The sequence below is a fragment of the Cupressus sempervirens genome, chromosome 8 (genome assembly GCF_028749045.1).
Source record: "Cupressus sempervirens isolate cs-2001-9-10 chromosome 8, ASM2874904v1, whole genome shotgun sequence".
NCBI lineage: Eukaryota > Viridiplantae > Streptophyta > Pinopsida > Cupressales > Cupressaceae > Cupressus > Cupressus sempervirens.
The window spans coordinates 262,976,234-262,993,293 of record NC_143125.1 but is presented as its reverse complement, the minus strand read 5'-3'; the positions used below and the strand labels follow the sequence as shown (position 1 = coordinate 262,993,293).

The 17,060-nt window shown below is 33.2% G+C and overlaps 1 protein-coding gene across 2 annotated transcripts; it reads right to left on the bottom strand.

The window, feature by feature from the left end:
* Positions 1–1,940: 1,940 nt before the first annotated feature.
* Positions 1,941–6,621, bottom strand: LOC149542464 (ergothioneine biosynthesis protein 1-like). 2 transcript variants are annotated; one of them, XM_089797405.1, is made up of 5 exons: positions 5,888–6,621; positions 5,249–5,529; positions 4,298–4,535; positions 3,934–4,182; positions 1,941–3,243 (listed from the first exon to the last, which is right to left on the bottom strand). In XM_089797405.1, exons 1-5 carry the CDS (start codon positions 6,157–6,159, stop codon positions 2,139–2,141), a joined length of 2,145 nt encoding a protein of 714 aa, XP_089653531.1. In that variant the 5' UTR covers positions 6,160–6,621; the 3' UTR covers positions 1,941–2,138. The 2 variants fall into 2 exon arrangements, with proteins under 2 accessions (XP_089653531.1, XP_089653532.1); XM_089797406.1 differs by having other exon boundaries at positions 5,249–5,523; positions 5,888–6,310.
* Between the last annotated feature and the right edge of the window lie 10,439 nt (positions 6,622–17,060).

The following is a 17,060-nucleotide window of genomic DNA, read 5'->3' as shown; positions in this document are numbered from 1 at the left end:
CATAAGAACACTGAAACCTGGAAAGTCGACAAACTGGAACAAAGCAACCTGACAAACCTCCCAAACCAAGATATTGTTATTAATATCTTTTGTTGGTAAATAATTTTATTATGTAAACATATAAAAATTAGTTTTACTATCTTTATTTTTTTAAAGAAAAAATATTTATTTTCAATATATTTTTATTTTATATTAAAACTTAATTTTATTTTTAACGTAGTAGTCAAGTATTTAAATAGTGTATTTTATATGTGTATGATTATTATTTTTTGGATGGGAGCACATCACCCTATAAGCTCAAACCTCTTTTGCTAAGAGCCAAGTACTAAGGGGTATCCATTCAACCAAATTCCCCCAGATGCCACCTCGTCCTTTATGATGTTAGAGCCTTGCACTTGACAAAACTTTATAAATATAATGTGTCAATCTTGCATTCCTAATCATAAATGTAGCGATTTTGACCAATTTTAAAGTCAAAATTTAATAGTAGACCTAAGCTAGCTTGATTCTAACAAAATATATTTTAGAACATACAAATAATTCTAGTTTTGATGCTATAAGTGTTGTCAAAATAGCAATGCCCTAGTTCATTTGAGATAATGAAACATACCATTCATACACCATTCAAACACATCTAGAGTTGTAGATTTTAAGGCCACAAATAGCTTCAAAGATTGGTATAATTATTCTTCATCAGTAAGTTCACATGTGTTATTGAATCTTAAAAGATTGATATTTAATAAACAAACTTATCTTAGATGGAGTCCAGAATTTGTAATTGTTATAAATGTTAAAAATTATAGCACTGATGTAATTTAGACAACTATTATATATCTTAATCACTTTCACTTGACATTTTAGATAATCAAAATTATTTTCAAACCAATAAAAAAATCAACCACACACAATAAAACAAATATGACAAATATAAATGTGAACTTTATGAATAAATGAAAGGTAACAATAAATAATGTATGAATAATTTAAAACTAGGATCAAATATCACAATACTCCTAAAACATAAAATTAAGATCAAACATATCAAAACTAGATATCTATTTATATTATAAATTAAATCTACCTCCCAATGTCTACATTTAATATATATAATTATTATCTATGATGATAATGCATATAACATGGAAGGAATGACTGAGCTCTCTTCTAAACTATAATGTCAATTTAACATTTCTACCATTGATTTAAATTCTATCTTGTCTGAGAAACTCTTTACAATCAATCATAGCTACCGTGGAAATGGGAACACGATGATGAAACAAACACTCACACAGTACTACCATTCTTCCCTATATATAGTTTGTATGAAAGCAGAGGAGGTTACAGGAATACAAAGTAGATTGTGGCGGTTATTCCAGAGTTTGAACAGGCAGAAACACCAGGACTAGAGTGCCCAAAAACTTTTTAGCTAAATTTTAGCGTACATTATGAAACCTAGAAAGAATCATGACATCAGCTGTTCATAACTGATTGCACGTTACCCTTGAATTTGATCAAAACCACAAGTAGACACATTTCGTAAGGGTTTATCTCAAAGAAATAATTGTCTACAACATTCAGAAATTGGTTGATATCATATCTTCAAGTCTGGTTTGGATCTACTAGCCTGGCTTAGACCTGCAAGCCAAAGTTCAGATCCACGAGGTTGATTCTGTAGTCGCAGAAATGACCCTTGAAGAGAAACAAAAGTTTTACAAATTGTAAAGCATGTGTTTCAAGTTTACAACCCTGAAATTTTCATATCGTTGCTAGTACAATTAAATTCAGCATTGAGCCAAGCTAAAATTATATGCATTTGCTATTCAAATTTCTAAGCATTAGTTTCAAACATCATTATAATTAGGTTTTCTTTCTGGATTTAGATTGTGTACCTTTTTGAGCCAACATTTTGCCTCACTCTGTGAGCCAATGTTTTCACAGCGTGACCCGAAAAGCAAATATTTACTATAAATTGTAGAAATGCACTTAAGGTTATTATTGTCATTCTCAACTCTTATTGATGTTAATGATGACTAATTGATTATCCTAAGAAATTTAGCAATTCCATGCCAAAGTCTTTTAACACAAACTACAAACTGTTGACTGTTCTTGATTTCGGAGAACCTATTGTCTAAAAACATTTAGTGGAGCTGTGACTGATATCCATCACAAGCTGAAAGAGTACATCTAAACTTTGAGAATACAAACCTATACTGACGTTGATAGAAGTTCCTGAACGAATCTCTGTGCATACTTACATGTGTCACATCTGAGTGCCCCTTGAGAACATAATGTTTCCCATCAAAAAAATCAGTGGAGTATTCCTCATACTCTGGCATTGGCTTAAACCCAGGAAATGGGTGAAATTCTGTGCTAGTCCACTCCCAACCACCTCCTCTCATACTTACAACCTTCTTTCCATGCTTGTCATAATCTAAGATTCTGTGATACTCTGTTTCTGTCATTACTCTGCAGCCTACCCAGTTGCAAAAAGCTTCAGCCTCTGCAAGGCTCACATATACAGCTTCCTCGGCCACTTCAGTCCAATGCTTGGTTGAATCAGGGCCATGAATATAATATTCATTGCCCACGAAAGACCATGTTGCTGGAAGGACAAGTCCATTCTCAGAGAAGAAAGTGTAGTCCTGTTTCCACAGGCTCTTGATTTTGTAACCTCCAGAAACAATAAAAGCTAGGTAATCCTTAATGGTAACGGGCCTTGAAGCTACAAGAAATGGTTCGGAAACTCTTGTATGAAATGTTGGACCTTCGTTGTCCCATGTGAATATAGATATATCACATGGGTGTTGCCCCAAAGTGACATCTCCCGCTTCAATGTAAATGTCTGGTTTGGGAATTTTATGCAAGAGGATGTTAGAAAACGTGTTGTCTTTCTGTGTTTTGTTAATGGCCACTTCTGTATTGTTCTCAAATGACTTTTTCCTGTCTTGGACTATCATGTAGGTCAGGGTTTCTTGATGCATTCTTTCATGTTCGATTACCAGGGAAGAAACCCTTGTATCCAACTTTCCCTTTTCAAACTCATTCTGTATCCATATTCTTGTTTTTCTGCCATAGTCAATCAAAGCTTCCTTTGAGGGCCATGTTGAGGGTACAACTGGATGGCTGTGGCACTGCGATGGATCCAGGACATTTGGATCAATTCCTCTTCGAAATATGGTCTCCAATTCTGATTCTTCCTCGTTTCCCATCATTATTATCTTTGTGAAGGCACAAATATGACCACTGCATGCAACGACACAGCATTTATGTATATATCGGAGGGAAATATAGTGCGAAATGTTCCTAACCAATTAGAAAGCACTCTTAATGCACCTGAAATCGGAATATAATATGAAAGTATCAAAGAACAAAATATAGTGGCAGGGTTGCCAATTAGACTATTCAAGCTTATTAAAAATTGGTTCTAAATTCCTGGTTTCAACCTTTTCATATTACTTTAGATAATGGATGGTTCATATCACTATTTTGAATCCTACTTTAGTAGTCCATATTACCAGTTTCTATCTCACTGTTCACTTAATTGCTAATTAGATCTTCAGGCTCGTGAGTAACTGGTCATAGCTGCAAATTGTTGTGTTTCCTAAAAAATTACCATACAAGAAATCCTTCAAAGTTTTGAGTTCTCAACAGCGTTGGAGATCAGAGGTGATTGGATGAGCTAACTTTATATGCTTGTTTGGTCTGATAGACTATATCCACTCCTGAGTTTCCTAAGAAAGCGGGATGGTTAGATACTCTCTAGTTAAAGCTACTAACCACCCAAGGTGCTCATCTCAACCCAAAGCAACTACTTACGTTGTGCACAAGTTAAATTGTTGTGAAAGCAGCCTATTTACAAAATGAACACATTCCAGAGAACAATAAAGAAAATATGATCCAGCAAAATGATTTTAAGCAGTTTTGGGAGTTTACTAGTAAAAGAGATAAGGATGTCGCAGATCAATTGGTTTGGAGTTCCAATCCAAGATGCCTGCAAACAGTTGATCAGTGTCTCCCCAGCACTGCGCCAAAGCGCAACTTACAGGCAGTAAAAGTTGACAGGTGTAGTACGAGCTCTCTCCCCAACATCTGGGAACCTGGCAGCAAGCTTTGGTAGCAACAAATTTTATATCATTTGCACTAAATTTTGTGGAGAATTCAACCAGAATTTTCTCCCCGGGCCTGCCAAAATGTAAACAGTATATATACATCAGAATTCATGACCATATAAACGAAGACATATCTAATTGCAAAAGAGAATACACGATGATTTTTTTGGGGTGGAATAAGGTGTTACCTGATTTGGATCTGATGCTTATTAAGATTCAAACCTTGGGGACAGGAGATGTACATTTCTACTCTTCTAAGAAGTTTGTTAATCTCCACATCATAACACCATGATTGTACCGAGTCCTCATCAAGTGCATATCCAATACAGGACAGTGCCTTCTGCATCCCATACTTGATGAAGCGCTCAGTTACTCCCTTGTTATCATGGTATGCTGAATAAAGGATTTCAGCATTCTTCCACATATCTAACCAACATAACAACCTTTGCTGTTAGAAAGTATTTTTTCTCTGAGTAGCAATACTCGTTTTGACACTGGAAACATATCAGGGGGCATAGAGAATGAAAAAGCTGTAATGGCACTCATACCATGAGGACCTATACTGAAGACACTGGGGATGGATGAATGTGACGAAAATCACGTATCACTCTTAATAACCCCAGTAAGAGGAAAGAAAAATGAGCAAAAAAAACCCAAGAGCCATTTAAGCAGTTACCACTTAACGATTCATATAGTATCAGTCCAGAACCATGAATGACTATCATAACTGGAGCACAAGCATTGAAAGGAATTGTGATATGAATATCAGGATTTAACTGTGTGATTTTTGAGTCAAACTCGATGACCCATGTTTGACTCAAAAATCACACAGTTAAATCCTGATATTTATATAACAATTTGACTAGCTGTGGAAATTATCTCCTACTTATCAATTGAAAGAAATGTTAACTAACACAAATTTCATACCTTGCTAATATCGGTATGTTGCAGAATATAGAAATTTGATAATAGCAAACCTTAATAAAGATAGCTATTAGTAATGAATCCACTGCTACTTTTTTGAATCAAGAAACAAAAGTAATGATGAAGTTCTACCAAAAGGCACAATTAGAAATCATCTTCAGATTTATATAAGTAAAATGCTAAAATCAATGAATATGGTATCATTAGTGTCTTACCCATGGTGACAAGCAATTGGCAAGTGAATCCCACAGCTTTGAAAACATCCTTGAAAAAATGCACAGCATCTTCCTTCGTCAAATTGCCAACACTACTTCCAAGCCATACAAGGCAGAGTTGCTGTTCCGGATAACAGCTTTTCACCTGCTGCAAACCCTTGATAAAATCTGCATGTACCAACTCTATAGCATTAGGTTCCATTCCTGCCACAAGCTCTGCCAGGTTTCTTCTGGCCTCATTCAGCACACTCTCCGAAACATCGATTCCAACATACCTGCATCTGAATTGACCACGAAACGCCAAAAAATCAAACCGCAAAATACAAACAATCTATATTACCTGGCCCAAAAAGCCCTACAAAAATGTATTTACTTTTCCTTAAGAGCAGAGACGTATGCTATATTTGCCCAAATAATGGTAAAAACTATAGAGATCATTACGGCTCCCACCGAGTAGATCCGGAAACAAAAAGTGTTGTTTGAACATAAAAATGCTAAAGCCATATATTGTTTGAGTGAAACCAATTCAGAAACCATTTGATTAATTAAACCCCTCTATAAGTTTAATAAAACCCTAAACAAAAACTTGAAAACGTGTTTAACAAAACCCGAAACAAAAACTTGAAGAAATGTTATCACCTTCCATGAACATGATGAATAGCAGAGAGTAGAGAAGCAGTGTTACAAGCATTACCACAACCCAATTCAACAAACAAACTTCCAGGTATAATTGCCTTCGCTATCTCCACGGCCTTTTCTTTAAACAGCTCGGCTTCTGCATTAAACAAGTAATACTCCTGGAGACGTGTAATCTCTTCGAAAATCTGCGATCCATGACTGTCGTACAGAAAACTGTAGTGAATCTCTTTCTGTTGTTTCCTCAACCCATTTAACACCACTTGCTCAGCCATATTCAATTGTAGGTTTCACAGGAGATATGCAACTTTTTTATAACAATCTGGTTAAACAGAGATCTATTATTGTCATTCGCTCTGCCCTGTTCCATTATGGGGGAAATCCATTTTATATTGTATTTAATCTCACCCGGTGTTTGAATTTCCTTTCCTTGATATGCAAACATTTTACACATATTCTCCTGCCGTATGCATGTAATTGAGTTGGAAGGAGACGGAATAGTTTAGAAATAAAATGAAAACGAAAGTAACCATGTCTGTTAAAATTCATGCTATCAGTCCTTTTGGAGAAGAAGAAAATGCATTGAATCACGAATACTAAATTCATAAAACTATATTGATGTTTGAAAGTTATATGGTTTACAATCCACGTCCATATCAAGATATTGTAAACCAGTTGGATATACTACAGTTGGTCTTTGCCAGCATACATAAAATATTTGCCATATCCTCTTGTATGGGGTATGCCATTATCCTCTCGAAGTTTATTGAATGAAAGGGAGAAAAAAAAAAAAAAAAAAAAAAAAAAAAAAAAAAAAAAACATAAATCAGATGAGGAATCTTGTCGTAGAGTCCATTAATTCATTATTCACTCAAATTTTCTCTGTAGAATTTTGAAATCATTATTTACTCAAATTTTCTCTCTAGAATTTTGAAATTAGTGATTGTATGTTAATGTGCAATGGATACCTACAAGATGTCTGAAAAGACAATAAAGAAAAAGTGTATATTTGTTTAATGTATATTTATGTAGTAAGGAAATTAAACAATTTGCTCTTTTGAAATAGAAGTTTTTATAGAAAATAGGCAAAATTCACCTTACAAAGAGGATAATATTTAAATGTTTACTTTGCAATCATATAGTTGATATAACATTTAAATCTTTATTTAACTTCATTATCACTACCTCTCTTTTGTGAACTTGTTCTTCTCTTCTCTCTCTCTCTCTCCCCCTACGCCTGTCCCGCCCCTCCCTCTCTTTCCCTCCTTATTTTTATTTGTATCCTCATCTTTCTCTACCTTTATTTTTATGATATTAAATGTTTTATATCAATTTGGGTCCAATTACCAAAGAAAAAAAATTATTGCATAAAAGTGATGTTTCAATAATTCTTACTCTTTTTATGATATATATATATCCTTTTGTAGAGCTCATGGTCAAGGAAAAAAATAGTAAACCATATTAGGAATTTTTTAAAGCATTTGGTGCACTTGAGGAGAGAGTTCTTTTAGAGAATGTATAATTATTTTTTATTGTGATAGATTTAATATGAAAAATATGGTGGGAAATGAAAATTGTAATGCTATGCTTGAGGATCCTTGGAAGCAATGATAAACATAGAAGCACAATTTTTTTATTAAAATTATTGCATAAATACAAGAATACAAACATATAAGAGACCACAACGAAAGACTAATAGACAAACATCCAAAGATCACAAGAGTTCACTTATAAACGTGCATATCTCCAACTACAAGAATAACATTGATACGATGTTCATTTTAAGACTGAAGGTATAAATTCCTAAATGATTAAACATATAAGTTCATTCCTATTAACATGTTGAAAATCCCAAAGTCAGTTTCCCAAACAAACTTGATAACTAATTTGTTAAGATCTAGGAAGATGTGGGGCACAAAAGGGTATCTAAAAGCATAAATTGCATCTTCTCGAAGTGCATGAAAATGTCCATTGTTTTCCATATGAAAAAACATGATGAAGTCTCATACAAGCTAGGATTGGCTCTTGTACAAGAAAACTCCACAAACTAGGTGATTCATTGCCAAACTCGTATGAGACTCGTGCATCTTTGTTCAAGTGTTTTCCAAGCCATATGATGAAATGCATGTGCAGTATGAAAAAATATGTTGTCGTATGATAGAATACATTCTCATACAACATCAGGAGGATAACATTCAAATTTGCATAAAGAGAGTATAAATTTAAGTAAAACCTCCACATCGAGGAGTACTAAAACTACATCAATTGAGGAGTGAACACTTGAGAGCATTAAATAAAGGTTTATAAGTCTAACATGATAAATCATGAGTTAATCTCCATGCTATTTCATAATGAACAACATCATAATAAGCAAGAGTGTATCTAGCATCAAATTTATAACACATCTCTAATCCATAGCAATAAGCACCAAGTAAAAATTGTGCATCGAATACTGTGTGCTCCTTAAGATAACATACATCAAGATATGTATAAGGAACATCAAGGTAAGAAATACAAATATGACATCATGATAAAGGAATGCATCAAGTAAATCTACTATACATCATCACATAACTTGATATCAAATTCATCAAAAGAAAACATAAACTACAAGGAACATGTTCCAGATAACTAAAGAGTCTAAAAGAAAATCCATCTCCAATCTCAAAACTAAAAGCATAACATCTTTTTACATTGGTCCCCAACAGTGGTATAGGTAGCCATGCTTCCCAACCATGTGGTACCCTCATGCCCACACCTTTTGAGTTGATGGAGATAGTGACTTGACTACAATAACATAATACAATCATCCATGGCTTACATACATGCCAATCAAAGCATGATATCGACATCTATATGCTCATGAAGACAATGCAGTACATCAAGTCATTGGTCAGGCCCATTATAGGATAACTATGTAGGGAATCTAGTGGAGTCTAATCTGCTTTGCATCGAGAAGTCCAAGCGAGTATGATATGGTAACTCAACTCCCTTGGGAGGCCCCATGCCCAATGTGGTAACTCAGCTCGAATAGAAGGCCTCACACTATGCCCTCAAACCAACATCTATAGAAGACTAGCAACCATATAGGCACCACACCTTTAAACTGTCTCCCTCAGGATGCTCAACAATCATACATGTGTTCTCTTCTCTTATCATTAAGTTTTTGTTCAAAATTTGGCTAAGGTTATGTATTAGGGTTGTTATTTATAGAAACATATAGTCTATTTTGAGATGGAAAAAGATAAGGATATGTTTGAAGTACATAAATCTAGAAAATTGTCTAAGTACGATGAAGGAAACAGTTAACAGTCAGACATCTTAATTCAGTGCACTTCATAGAAGATACTTGAGGTTATGCACACTTATAGGAAAGTAAAGAACATTGTATACAATATGTGGGTAACTAAGCTAAAGATTTTGTCAAGTACAATATGAGTTATTACAGATTTACCAAGTAAAGGTTGTTAGGAAAAAACACAGTTAAAGGTTGTATAGTGACATTTTGATTAAGGAATTATTTTGATTTACCAAATTAATTACTTTAACAATTTTGGGATGACATCCTAGATCTTAACCCACATATAAGAAATAATTATTTAAAATATTTAGCAAAGTATCAATAAACAAGGGCGACATGACTAAGAAGTTTGGTATAAAGGAAATAAATTTTGTTAAGTGAAGTGTGACATTTCATTATATTGATATAATGTTTATATGCACACTTTATGTGTTTTGTATAGATGTGAAATTGATGCTAGTATAGAGCATACCTATTGTATGAATAGTCTTGAAGAAGGAACTACAAATACAGATCATGTATTAAAGATATCAACATTGTAAAGATTTTTGTATCTGTATCTATAGATAGAATTATATAGTTGTATATACATGTTTGAGCAATGGGCTCATCTTGCACTATTTTGTATTGTAACAACAAATTTTAATAGGGTTAAGGCTTCTAACAAGGCACAATCCTTTGATAAGGACAAATACATTATATAGATGTAATAGACTCCTAACAGGGTCAATATCTTTCACAAGATACTTTTGATTAGTAAATAATTTTGTGGGTACCATCCCCACTAGGGTTTTCCCTCTAATCAAGGGTTTTCCTAGTTAACATATCTAGTATTATTATTCATGGTTATCTTTCTATGATTGTTGCATCCATTATTTACATGTTTTAGTATCAATAAAGATATTGAGTTACTTTAGATGGATAACTTATTCACCTCTCCCACCCCCCTCTGAGTTATCTTGGTTGAATTTACTTTCTAATAGATTTACTATCCCATTTATTAATTTTGGTTATCACTTGTTTAGATCTCTTCATGTTACCTTGTCAACCATTTCTAGGTTGAGGTACATGAGAGAAGCCACTCCACATGTCTATCCCACATACCCATGCTCACCACATAATGAGTACCCATAGGCAATGCAAGTTCCCAAACCAACCCCCAACTGAATAATTACTCTACTCGCTTATATCTAGGAGTTTGGGTCTCATCAGATCCCATCATACACACACAAGTGCTTGTGTATGGGAACAACCAACTTCACAAATATAATCAAGTAATACTAATGCATGTGTTAGATATGAGAAATACCATAAATGGTACAAATACAAGATAAATCTCTTGGCTGGCTTAAACATGGGATAATGGATTCAACATGAATCCCAATCTCCATAAGGTACAAATAGCTCACTCAATCAACCTAAATTTGGGAGTAGGAATTTGACATGGATCCCAATGTCCATAAAACCAAAGCATGACATGAAAAAAAAAAAAAATACAATCCATTTCCACAATCTAAACAAGTGCCCTCGAAATCCCAACAAAATATGGGTGGCATGCAAAATGGGACAAGGGTAAAATGTCCAAAATCCAAACTTCTCATATAATAATGAAACTAAAAAACTCATTACTAAAATATTTTCAAATGACCAACGGTCCAATAAAATTCACAAAAACCACTATGAAAATATGATTTCAGATCGGGAAATAAAATACCCAAGAATATCCTATAACCATTTTGTTTTCATGATCATACTAATTGTAGACAATGCTACTAATTGAAAATTCTAACCAAGAAAAACAAGATGACATGCAAAATGAAGTGAAGAAACACCCAAAAATCAAACACCTTAGCCTTCGATGAAATCGATAACCCATTTCACAAAAATGTCCAAACTAAGGAAGATCAAATAAAAATCAGCTTCCAAATGTACACTCACAAATACAAACAACATAACAGTGTCAAAACTTACATTTCTAAAAATCTATGATAAAGAAATGTGCATCCCCATCCAATTGGGTAAGGGGATTGTACGAAAATAGAGGGTAAAAATAGTTCTCCACTCCCTAACATTTGGCAATAAAAAATGAGAACTGAAATGAAGCAAAACTAATTAAACTAGAAAGTTCCACCTCTTACATTTTGTTAAAAACAAGAATGAAAGAAATTATATAAATACAATGCTAAATCAGACAAAACCTTTAGCGAAGTGGAGCAATCCTGATACAAATCTAACAAGATCAAGATCACAAAGATGCATCAAGCCAAACTCTGGCAACAAGAAAAAAAATGAAATGCTAAAAAGAGGGTTTGAAAGAATTTCTCCAAAACCATGAAATAAAAAAGCTAGAAGTGAGTAATAAAACTCACGTTTGCCTAATATAAGCACTTTTACTAAAGTGACTTATAAATTAGAATGTTAAATCATTTAATAAACTAATTAGGAATTTTCCAATTTAAATCAGACAATTCCAATTAAATTAGAATTCAACTATGATAAATTAGTAGTAAGTATAATCAGGTATTAAAGCATTTGATTAATTCAATTTAAATAATCAATTTGTATCATTGCATAATTCTAAAATAAGAACAAGATAAATATTTGTAGCACAATAATCAATGAATCCAACATTGATAACTCATTTCCCAATTATTCTAAGCATTTAATAATGGTAATAATGTTAGCATGAATCTTGATGGTACCTCTATGGGGGGGTAGCATTTTTGGAGACACGATTTAGTGCTTATGTGTTGCATTCATGATAGTGTTTGTCATTTATGTCAACATATACCTTATTCTATGAAGATTTCTAGAGATGTAGAGGTAGATGCATTTGGCGCGGTCAATGAACAATGAGTTGGGATGCACACTCTTAGACATATATTTTGATATGTGTATAGATGCTAAAGTTAAGTGTGCAAAAAGAGATATGCACTTATGATAGAGTTATGTGATTTTTTCTAGAGGTAGCTTTCAAACAGAGTATCTAGAAAGTGGGCACCAATAAATCAATTATACCTTTAGCTAAGAATAAATTTGAGTACTTGAGAGGTATGCTTGGGGTTATACCTCAACTTACTGCTGAGTAGTTGATGAAGAGATTGCATCAGTCTAGATGGTAGAAAATCAACTTTTCTTTTATCTAGAATGGATTCTTAATGGTTCTCCTATGGGAGAGTATTTGTGTTTGAGTTGAGTCATTGAGAACTCTTGCTACTGGTATTTAAATAGTGTCTTTGGACACTCAAGCTTGAACATTTATTTTGGAAATGATTAAACATATAAAAATGACATAATGATACCTTTGTCATTGATGTTAATGGGGGAGAGATAAGTACATGAAAAACATTATTTCAATAGATTCCTAATGAGAAAGAGATTATCCCTTATGAGGGAGAGTAATGCATTGATTGATGTATGTGGGATATTAGAACCTTCCTTGTGCATGTTGGTTACTATATGTTTGCATTCATAGGTAGCATGAATGGAGTGAAGGAAGTGTTATAAAGTAAAATCCACTAGATAACTGAGAGGGGGGGGGCGGGGGTGAATAAGTTATGCAAATATTAAAACATTTATTAACCTTATTAATTTTAACCATGTGAACAATATAACCAACAACCATAAGAAGATACAAATACACAATAAAACCAAATATGTTAACTAGGAAAATCCTTGATCAGAGGGAAAACCTCAATGAGGATGGTACCCTCAAAATGATGTACTAATATTAAAGTTCCTTGTAAGAGGGAGGACTATGTTAGGAGCCAATGAAATAGATTCAGTACATATTAGTCTTTGTTAGGAGACTTTGAATCCTTGTTAAGAGATTCCAACACTGTTAGGAGTTGTGCAAACCCTATTAGGAGTTGTAGAAGGAAGAAGGGCCCATTGTCCAAACAACTTCAGGAAAAACCACCGAACACAGTGTCGAACTGATCTCTATATTATTCCTTGCAGAATTATAGAAATGAAATAACTTGAACTCCTTCTGATATGTCCTCTTAACTAGATCAAACCTCTTTAGATCTTAATACTAGATCTTCCAATTCGTAACACACCAATCCTTTTGATCGCTTATACACATTCATCAACCTCGCATCTCCAATAAAATTTTTCTTACTCACATTAATTAAACACTTCATTACAAGGAAAATAAATTCCTTTATACTATATCCTCAAAATAATTCTTTCAGTTGGCCTTCCCAATTAATTATAATAAGACCTCATTAAGATATTATAATTCATTTCACAATTACAAAACATTGTCAACTCACACTAAATACAATTTCTAACCTTCTACACTTTTTGATGTCGTCATTAGAACAAGTCCATTGTCAGTGTCTAACTTTTCTCATCATGATTCTATCTATGTTAAGAGATTCAATCCAAATATCAGAAACCAAGAAGTGGTACTCTGTTTGCACATTGTCCTCTTTAATTCTTGAATAACTCTCGCATGTCTTTAATTATTCATATGCACACTTGTCCACTTCATCAAGAAACAATGTAGAGCATATCCTCAACTACACTTGACCTCATCATCAATACACAGTCTGTACAACCTCATTTTCTATCTACTACTTTGCAAGTCTTTATAGAAACAATACTATGTTGACATCAATGACAAACATATTCATGAATGAAACATTTCAATCATGGTAACAAACTCTCCAATGCTTAGGATAGTCCCCAAAATAATACCATCATCATTCATGGTAACAATTTGCCCCTTTGGCATTGATGACAACATAGGTGAAACATATCTAAGTTTTAAGAATACCAAATCCAACTCTGCTACTACTACTGTTGCTCTCTTCATTTCAAATCCTATTCATCAATCAAATCTAAAAATCATAGGAATGAATCTCCATCTTTTCTTTCTCATTCTTACATGGAAGAGAATCCATTGTTCACACTTCTCCCCCATTAATATAACTCAATGTTTCTCGTCATTGACATTAATCTATCCATGAACAATTCTCCCCCATACATACATCTCCTATATACTACCAGAAGATGTTTTTCATGTGATCATATCCCCCATTGACATCAATGAAAAAGGCTTCATTATATCAATCATCTTCTCAAAGTCTCAACCAGCTCAAGTGTCCAAAGACACTATTCTATACCAACTACCAAGAGTCTTTGATGACTTTTCTCATCACATATACTCCCCCCTATAGGAAGCATCAACATTTAGTTTAGATAAACAATATAGTGCTTTGTACCACTGGGCTAATGCAATCTCTACATCATCTACTCAGAAGTAGGTAGGTGCATAACCCCAAGTATACCTCACAAATACTCAAATGTATCCTTAGGAAAAGGCTTCTTAAAAATATATACAATCTTCTCTTTTGTATTCACATAGTCTAATCTAACTTCTTTATCTATAATTTTCTCTCTTAAAATATGATACTTAATAGATATATGCTTAGTCTTAGAATGTAACATAAGATTATCAGACATACTTACTATACTCATGTTATCACAATCTATGATAATAGGTTCTGAAAACTCTATTCCAATGTCCTTCAACATCTATTTCATCTACATGATCTGATTATAATTGTTTGTTGCTCCTTTTGCTATACTCCATGAGATACAGTCTTATTTCTTGCTTAGCCAAGAAATCAATCTTCCTCTAAGGAAAAATGCTCCACCACTTGTACTCTTTTTTTCATCCATATTGTGTACCTAATTTGCATTAGTATATGCACACAAAGTAAACTTGATCTTACATACCACAATCCAAAATTAGGTGTACTCTTAAAATATATGAATATTCTCTTTACTATTGCATAATGTGCTTCTCTAGGATCTTCTTTAAATCTTGCAACTATACTAACTGCATTTTCTATATCTAGTGCGAGTTAGATACTGCAAACCTCCAATCATGGATCAATACTTTTCCTGCTCAATTGTAGGTGTCTCATCTTTTCTAGATAACTTGTGAACAATTATCATAGGTGTTTCAAAAAGCTTACAACTTTCCAAGGCAAATCTTTTCAACAATTCTTTCAAATTCTTATTCTATGATAAGAAAATACCATTATTATTCTGCACAATCTGTAGACCTAAGAAATATTTCATCTCACCAATCATACTCATCTCAAATTCATTCTTCGTTTCATAAAAAAATTTGTTACTTGCTTCACCATTACCTCCAAAGATTATGTCATCCACAAATATCGCAATAATCAACAATCCATTCTCAATTTCTTTCAAATAAAAATTGCTATCTGTTGTACCTTTAGCAAATCCCAACTTTTCCAAATATTTTTCCAACCTCGCATACTAGGTTCTAGGCACTTTCTTTAAACCATATAATGCTTTATTTAATCTACATACCATATTATTTTCTTTTGTCATAGGGAATCCTTTAGGTTGCTCATTGTAGACTTCTTCTTCAAGTTCTCCATTCAGAAATGTTAACTTCACATCCATCTGGTAAAATTTGAACTTCTTACTTGTTACATAAGTCAAGAACATTCTTACTACTTCAATTCTAACAACATGGGAAAATGTCTCTTCATATTCTATACCTTATTGCTATGAATATCCTTTACATACCAATCTTGTTTTGCTTCTCACAACCTCACTTTGTTCATTTATCTTGTTTCTGAAAACCCATTTAGTTCCTATTAGATTCACATCTTTAGGTCTAGGAACCAATTCCTATGTCTCATTCTTCACAATATGATCTTGTTCTTCCTTAATTGCTTGGATCCAATGATCATCCTTGCATGCCTCATTTGCACTTTTTGGTTCAACTTGAGAAATCAAATACAGTTCTTCATGTACTTTGTTTCTTGTCATAACTACTTTTTCTTTGCTCCTAATAATTTGAATAGAAGGGTGATTCTTTGTCAAATTTCTATTAGGTGTAGGTGTTACTAATTCAACTCTTACTTCTTCTCTAGGTTAAGATATTGGCTCTTCTCTACGTTCAATAACTTAAACATCATTCTGAAAATCATTGCCAATCTCAAAGAAAGTTTCAACATTTTCTATTGTAGGTTTAGGATTAGCTTCCTCTTCTTCAGAATTATAATCCAACATTCTTTCTTTGATTCCAAACTTTTCATTCACTTTTACATTTGCGCACTCATCAATAGTATTAGTTCTTTGATTAAAACATCTATAAGCTTTTCTTTTCAACGAATAACCAAGGAACATACCTTCATTGCTTCTTGTATCAAACTTACCAATATCATCATCTCTCTTTATGTAACACTTACTTCCAAAAATTGTAAAATACTTCACTAAGGATGCATGTCCAAACTATAATTCATAGGGAGTCTTGTTTGTACCTTTTCTATTCTACTCTTTGTTCATTTTGTATACTATTTTATTGGTTTCTTCTCTCCTAAATGTATTTTAAACATCATTCTCAAATATCATGGCTCTCATTGCTTATGTTATAGACCTATTTCTTCTTTCAACAATTCTATTTTTCTTAGGAATCTTAGGTGTTGATAACTATCTCTTAATGCCATTCTAAAATATTTTACCAAGGGTGCATGTCCAAATTATAATTCATAGGGAGTCTTATTTGTACCTTTTCTAATCTACACTCCATTCATTGTGTATACTATTTTATTGACTGCTTCTCTCCAAAATGTTTTTTAAACTTCATTCTCAAATATCATGGCTCTCACTACTTCTATTATAGACCTATTTCTTTTTTCAACAACTCTATTTTTCTCAGGAGTCTTAGGTGTTGATAGCTATCTCTTAATTCCATTCACTTCATAAAAAGGTGTTAAACTCATTTGAGGTAAATTCTCCACCTCTATTTGATCTTAAACATTTAATCTTCATTCTAGATTCATTCTCAACTCTATTCTTAAACAATTTGAACTTCTCAAA

Coding starts and splice junctions, on each gene's coding strand:
- LOC149542464 (XM_089797405.1), bottom strand. CDS start 6,159: ATGGCTGAGCAAGTGGTGTTAAATGGGTTGAGGAAACAACAGAAAGAG. Junction 4,536..5,248: donor CCAATTGCTTGTCACCATGG/GTAAGACACTAA, acceptor TATGTTGGTTAG/ATATGTGGAAGAATGCTGAA. Junction 3,244..3,933: donor CATCCTTATCTCTTTTACTA/GTAAACTCCCAA, acceptor CGTTGCATGCAG/TGGTCATATTTGTGCCTTCA.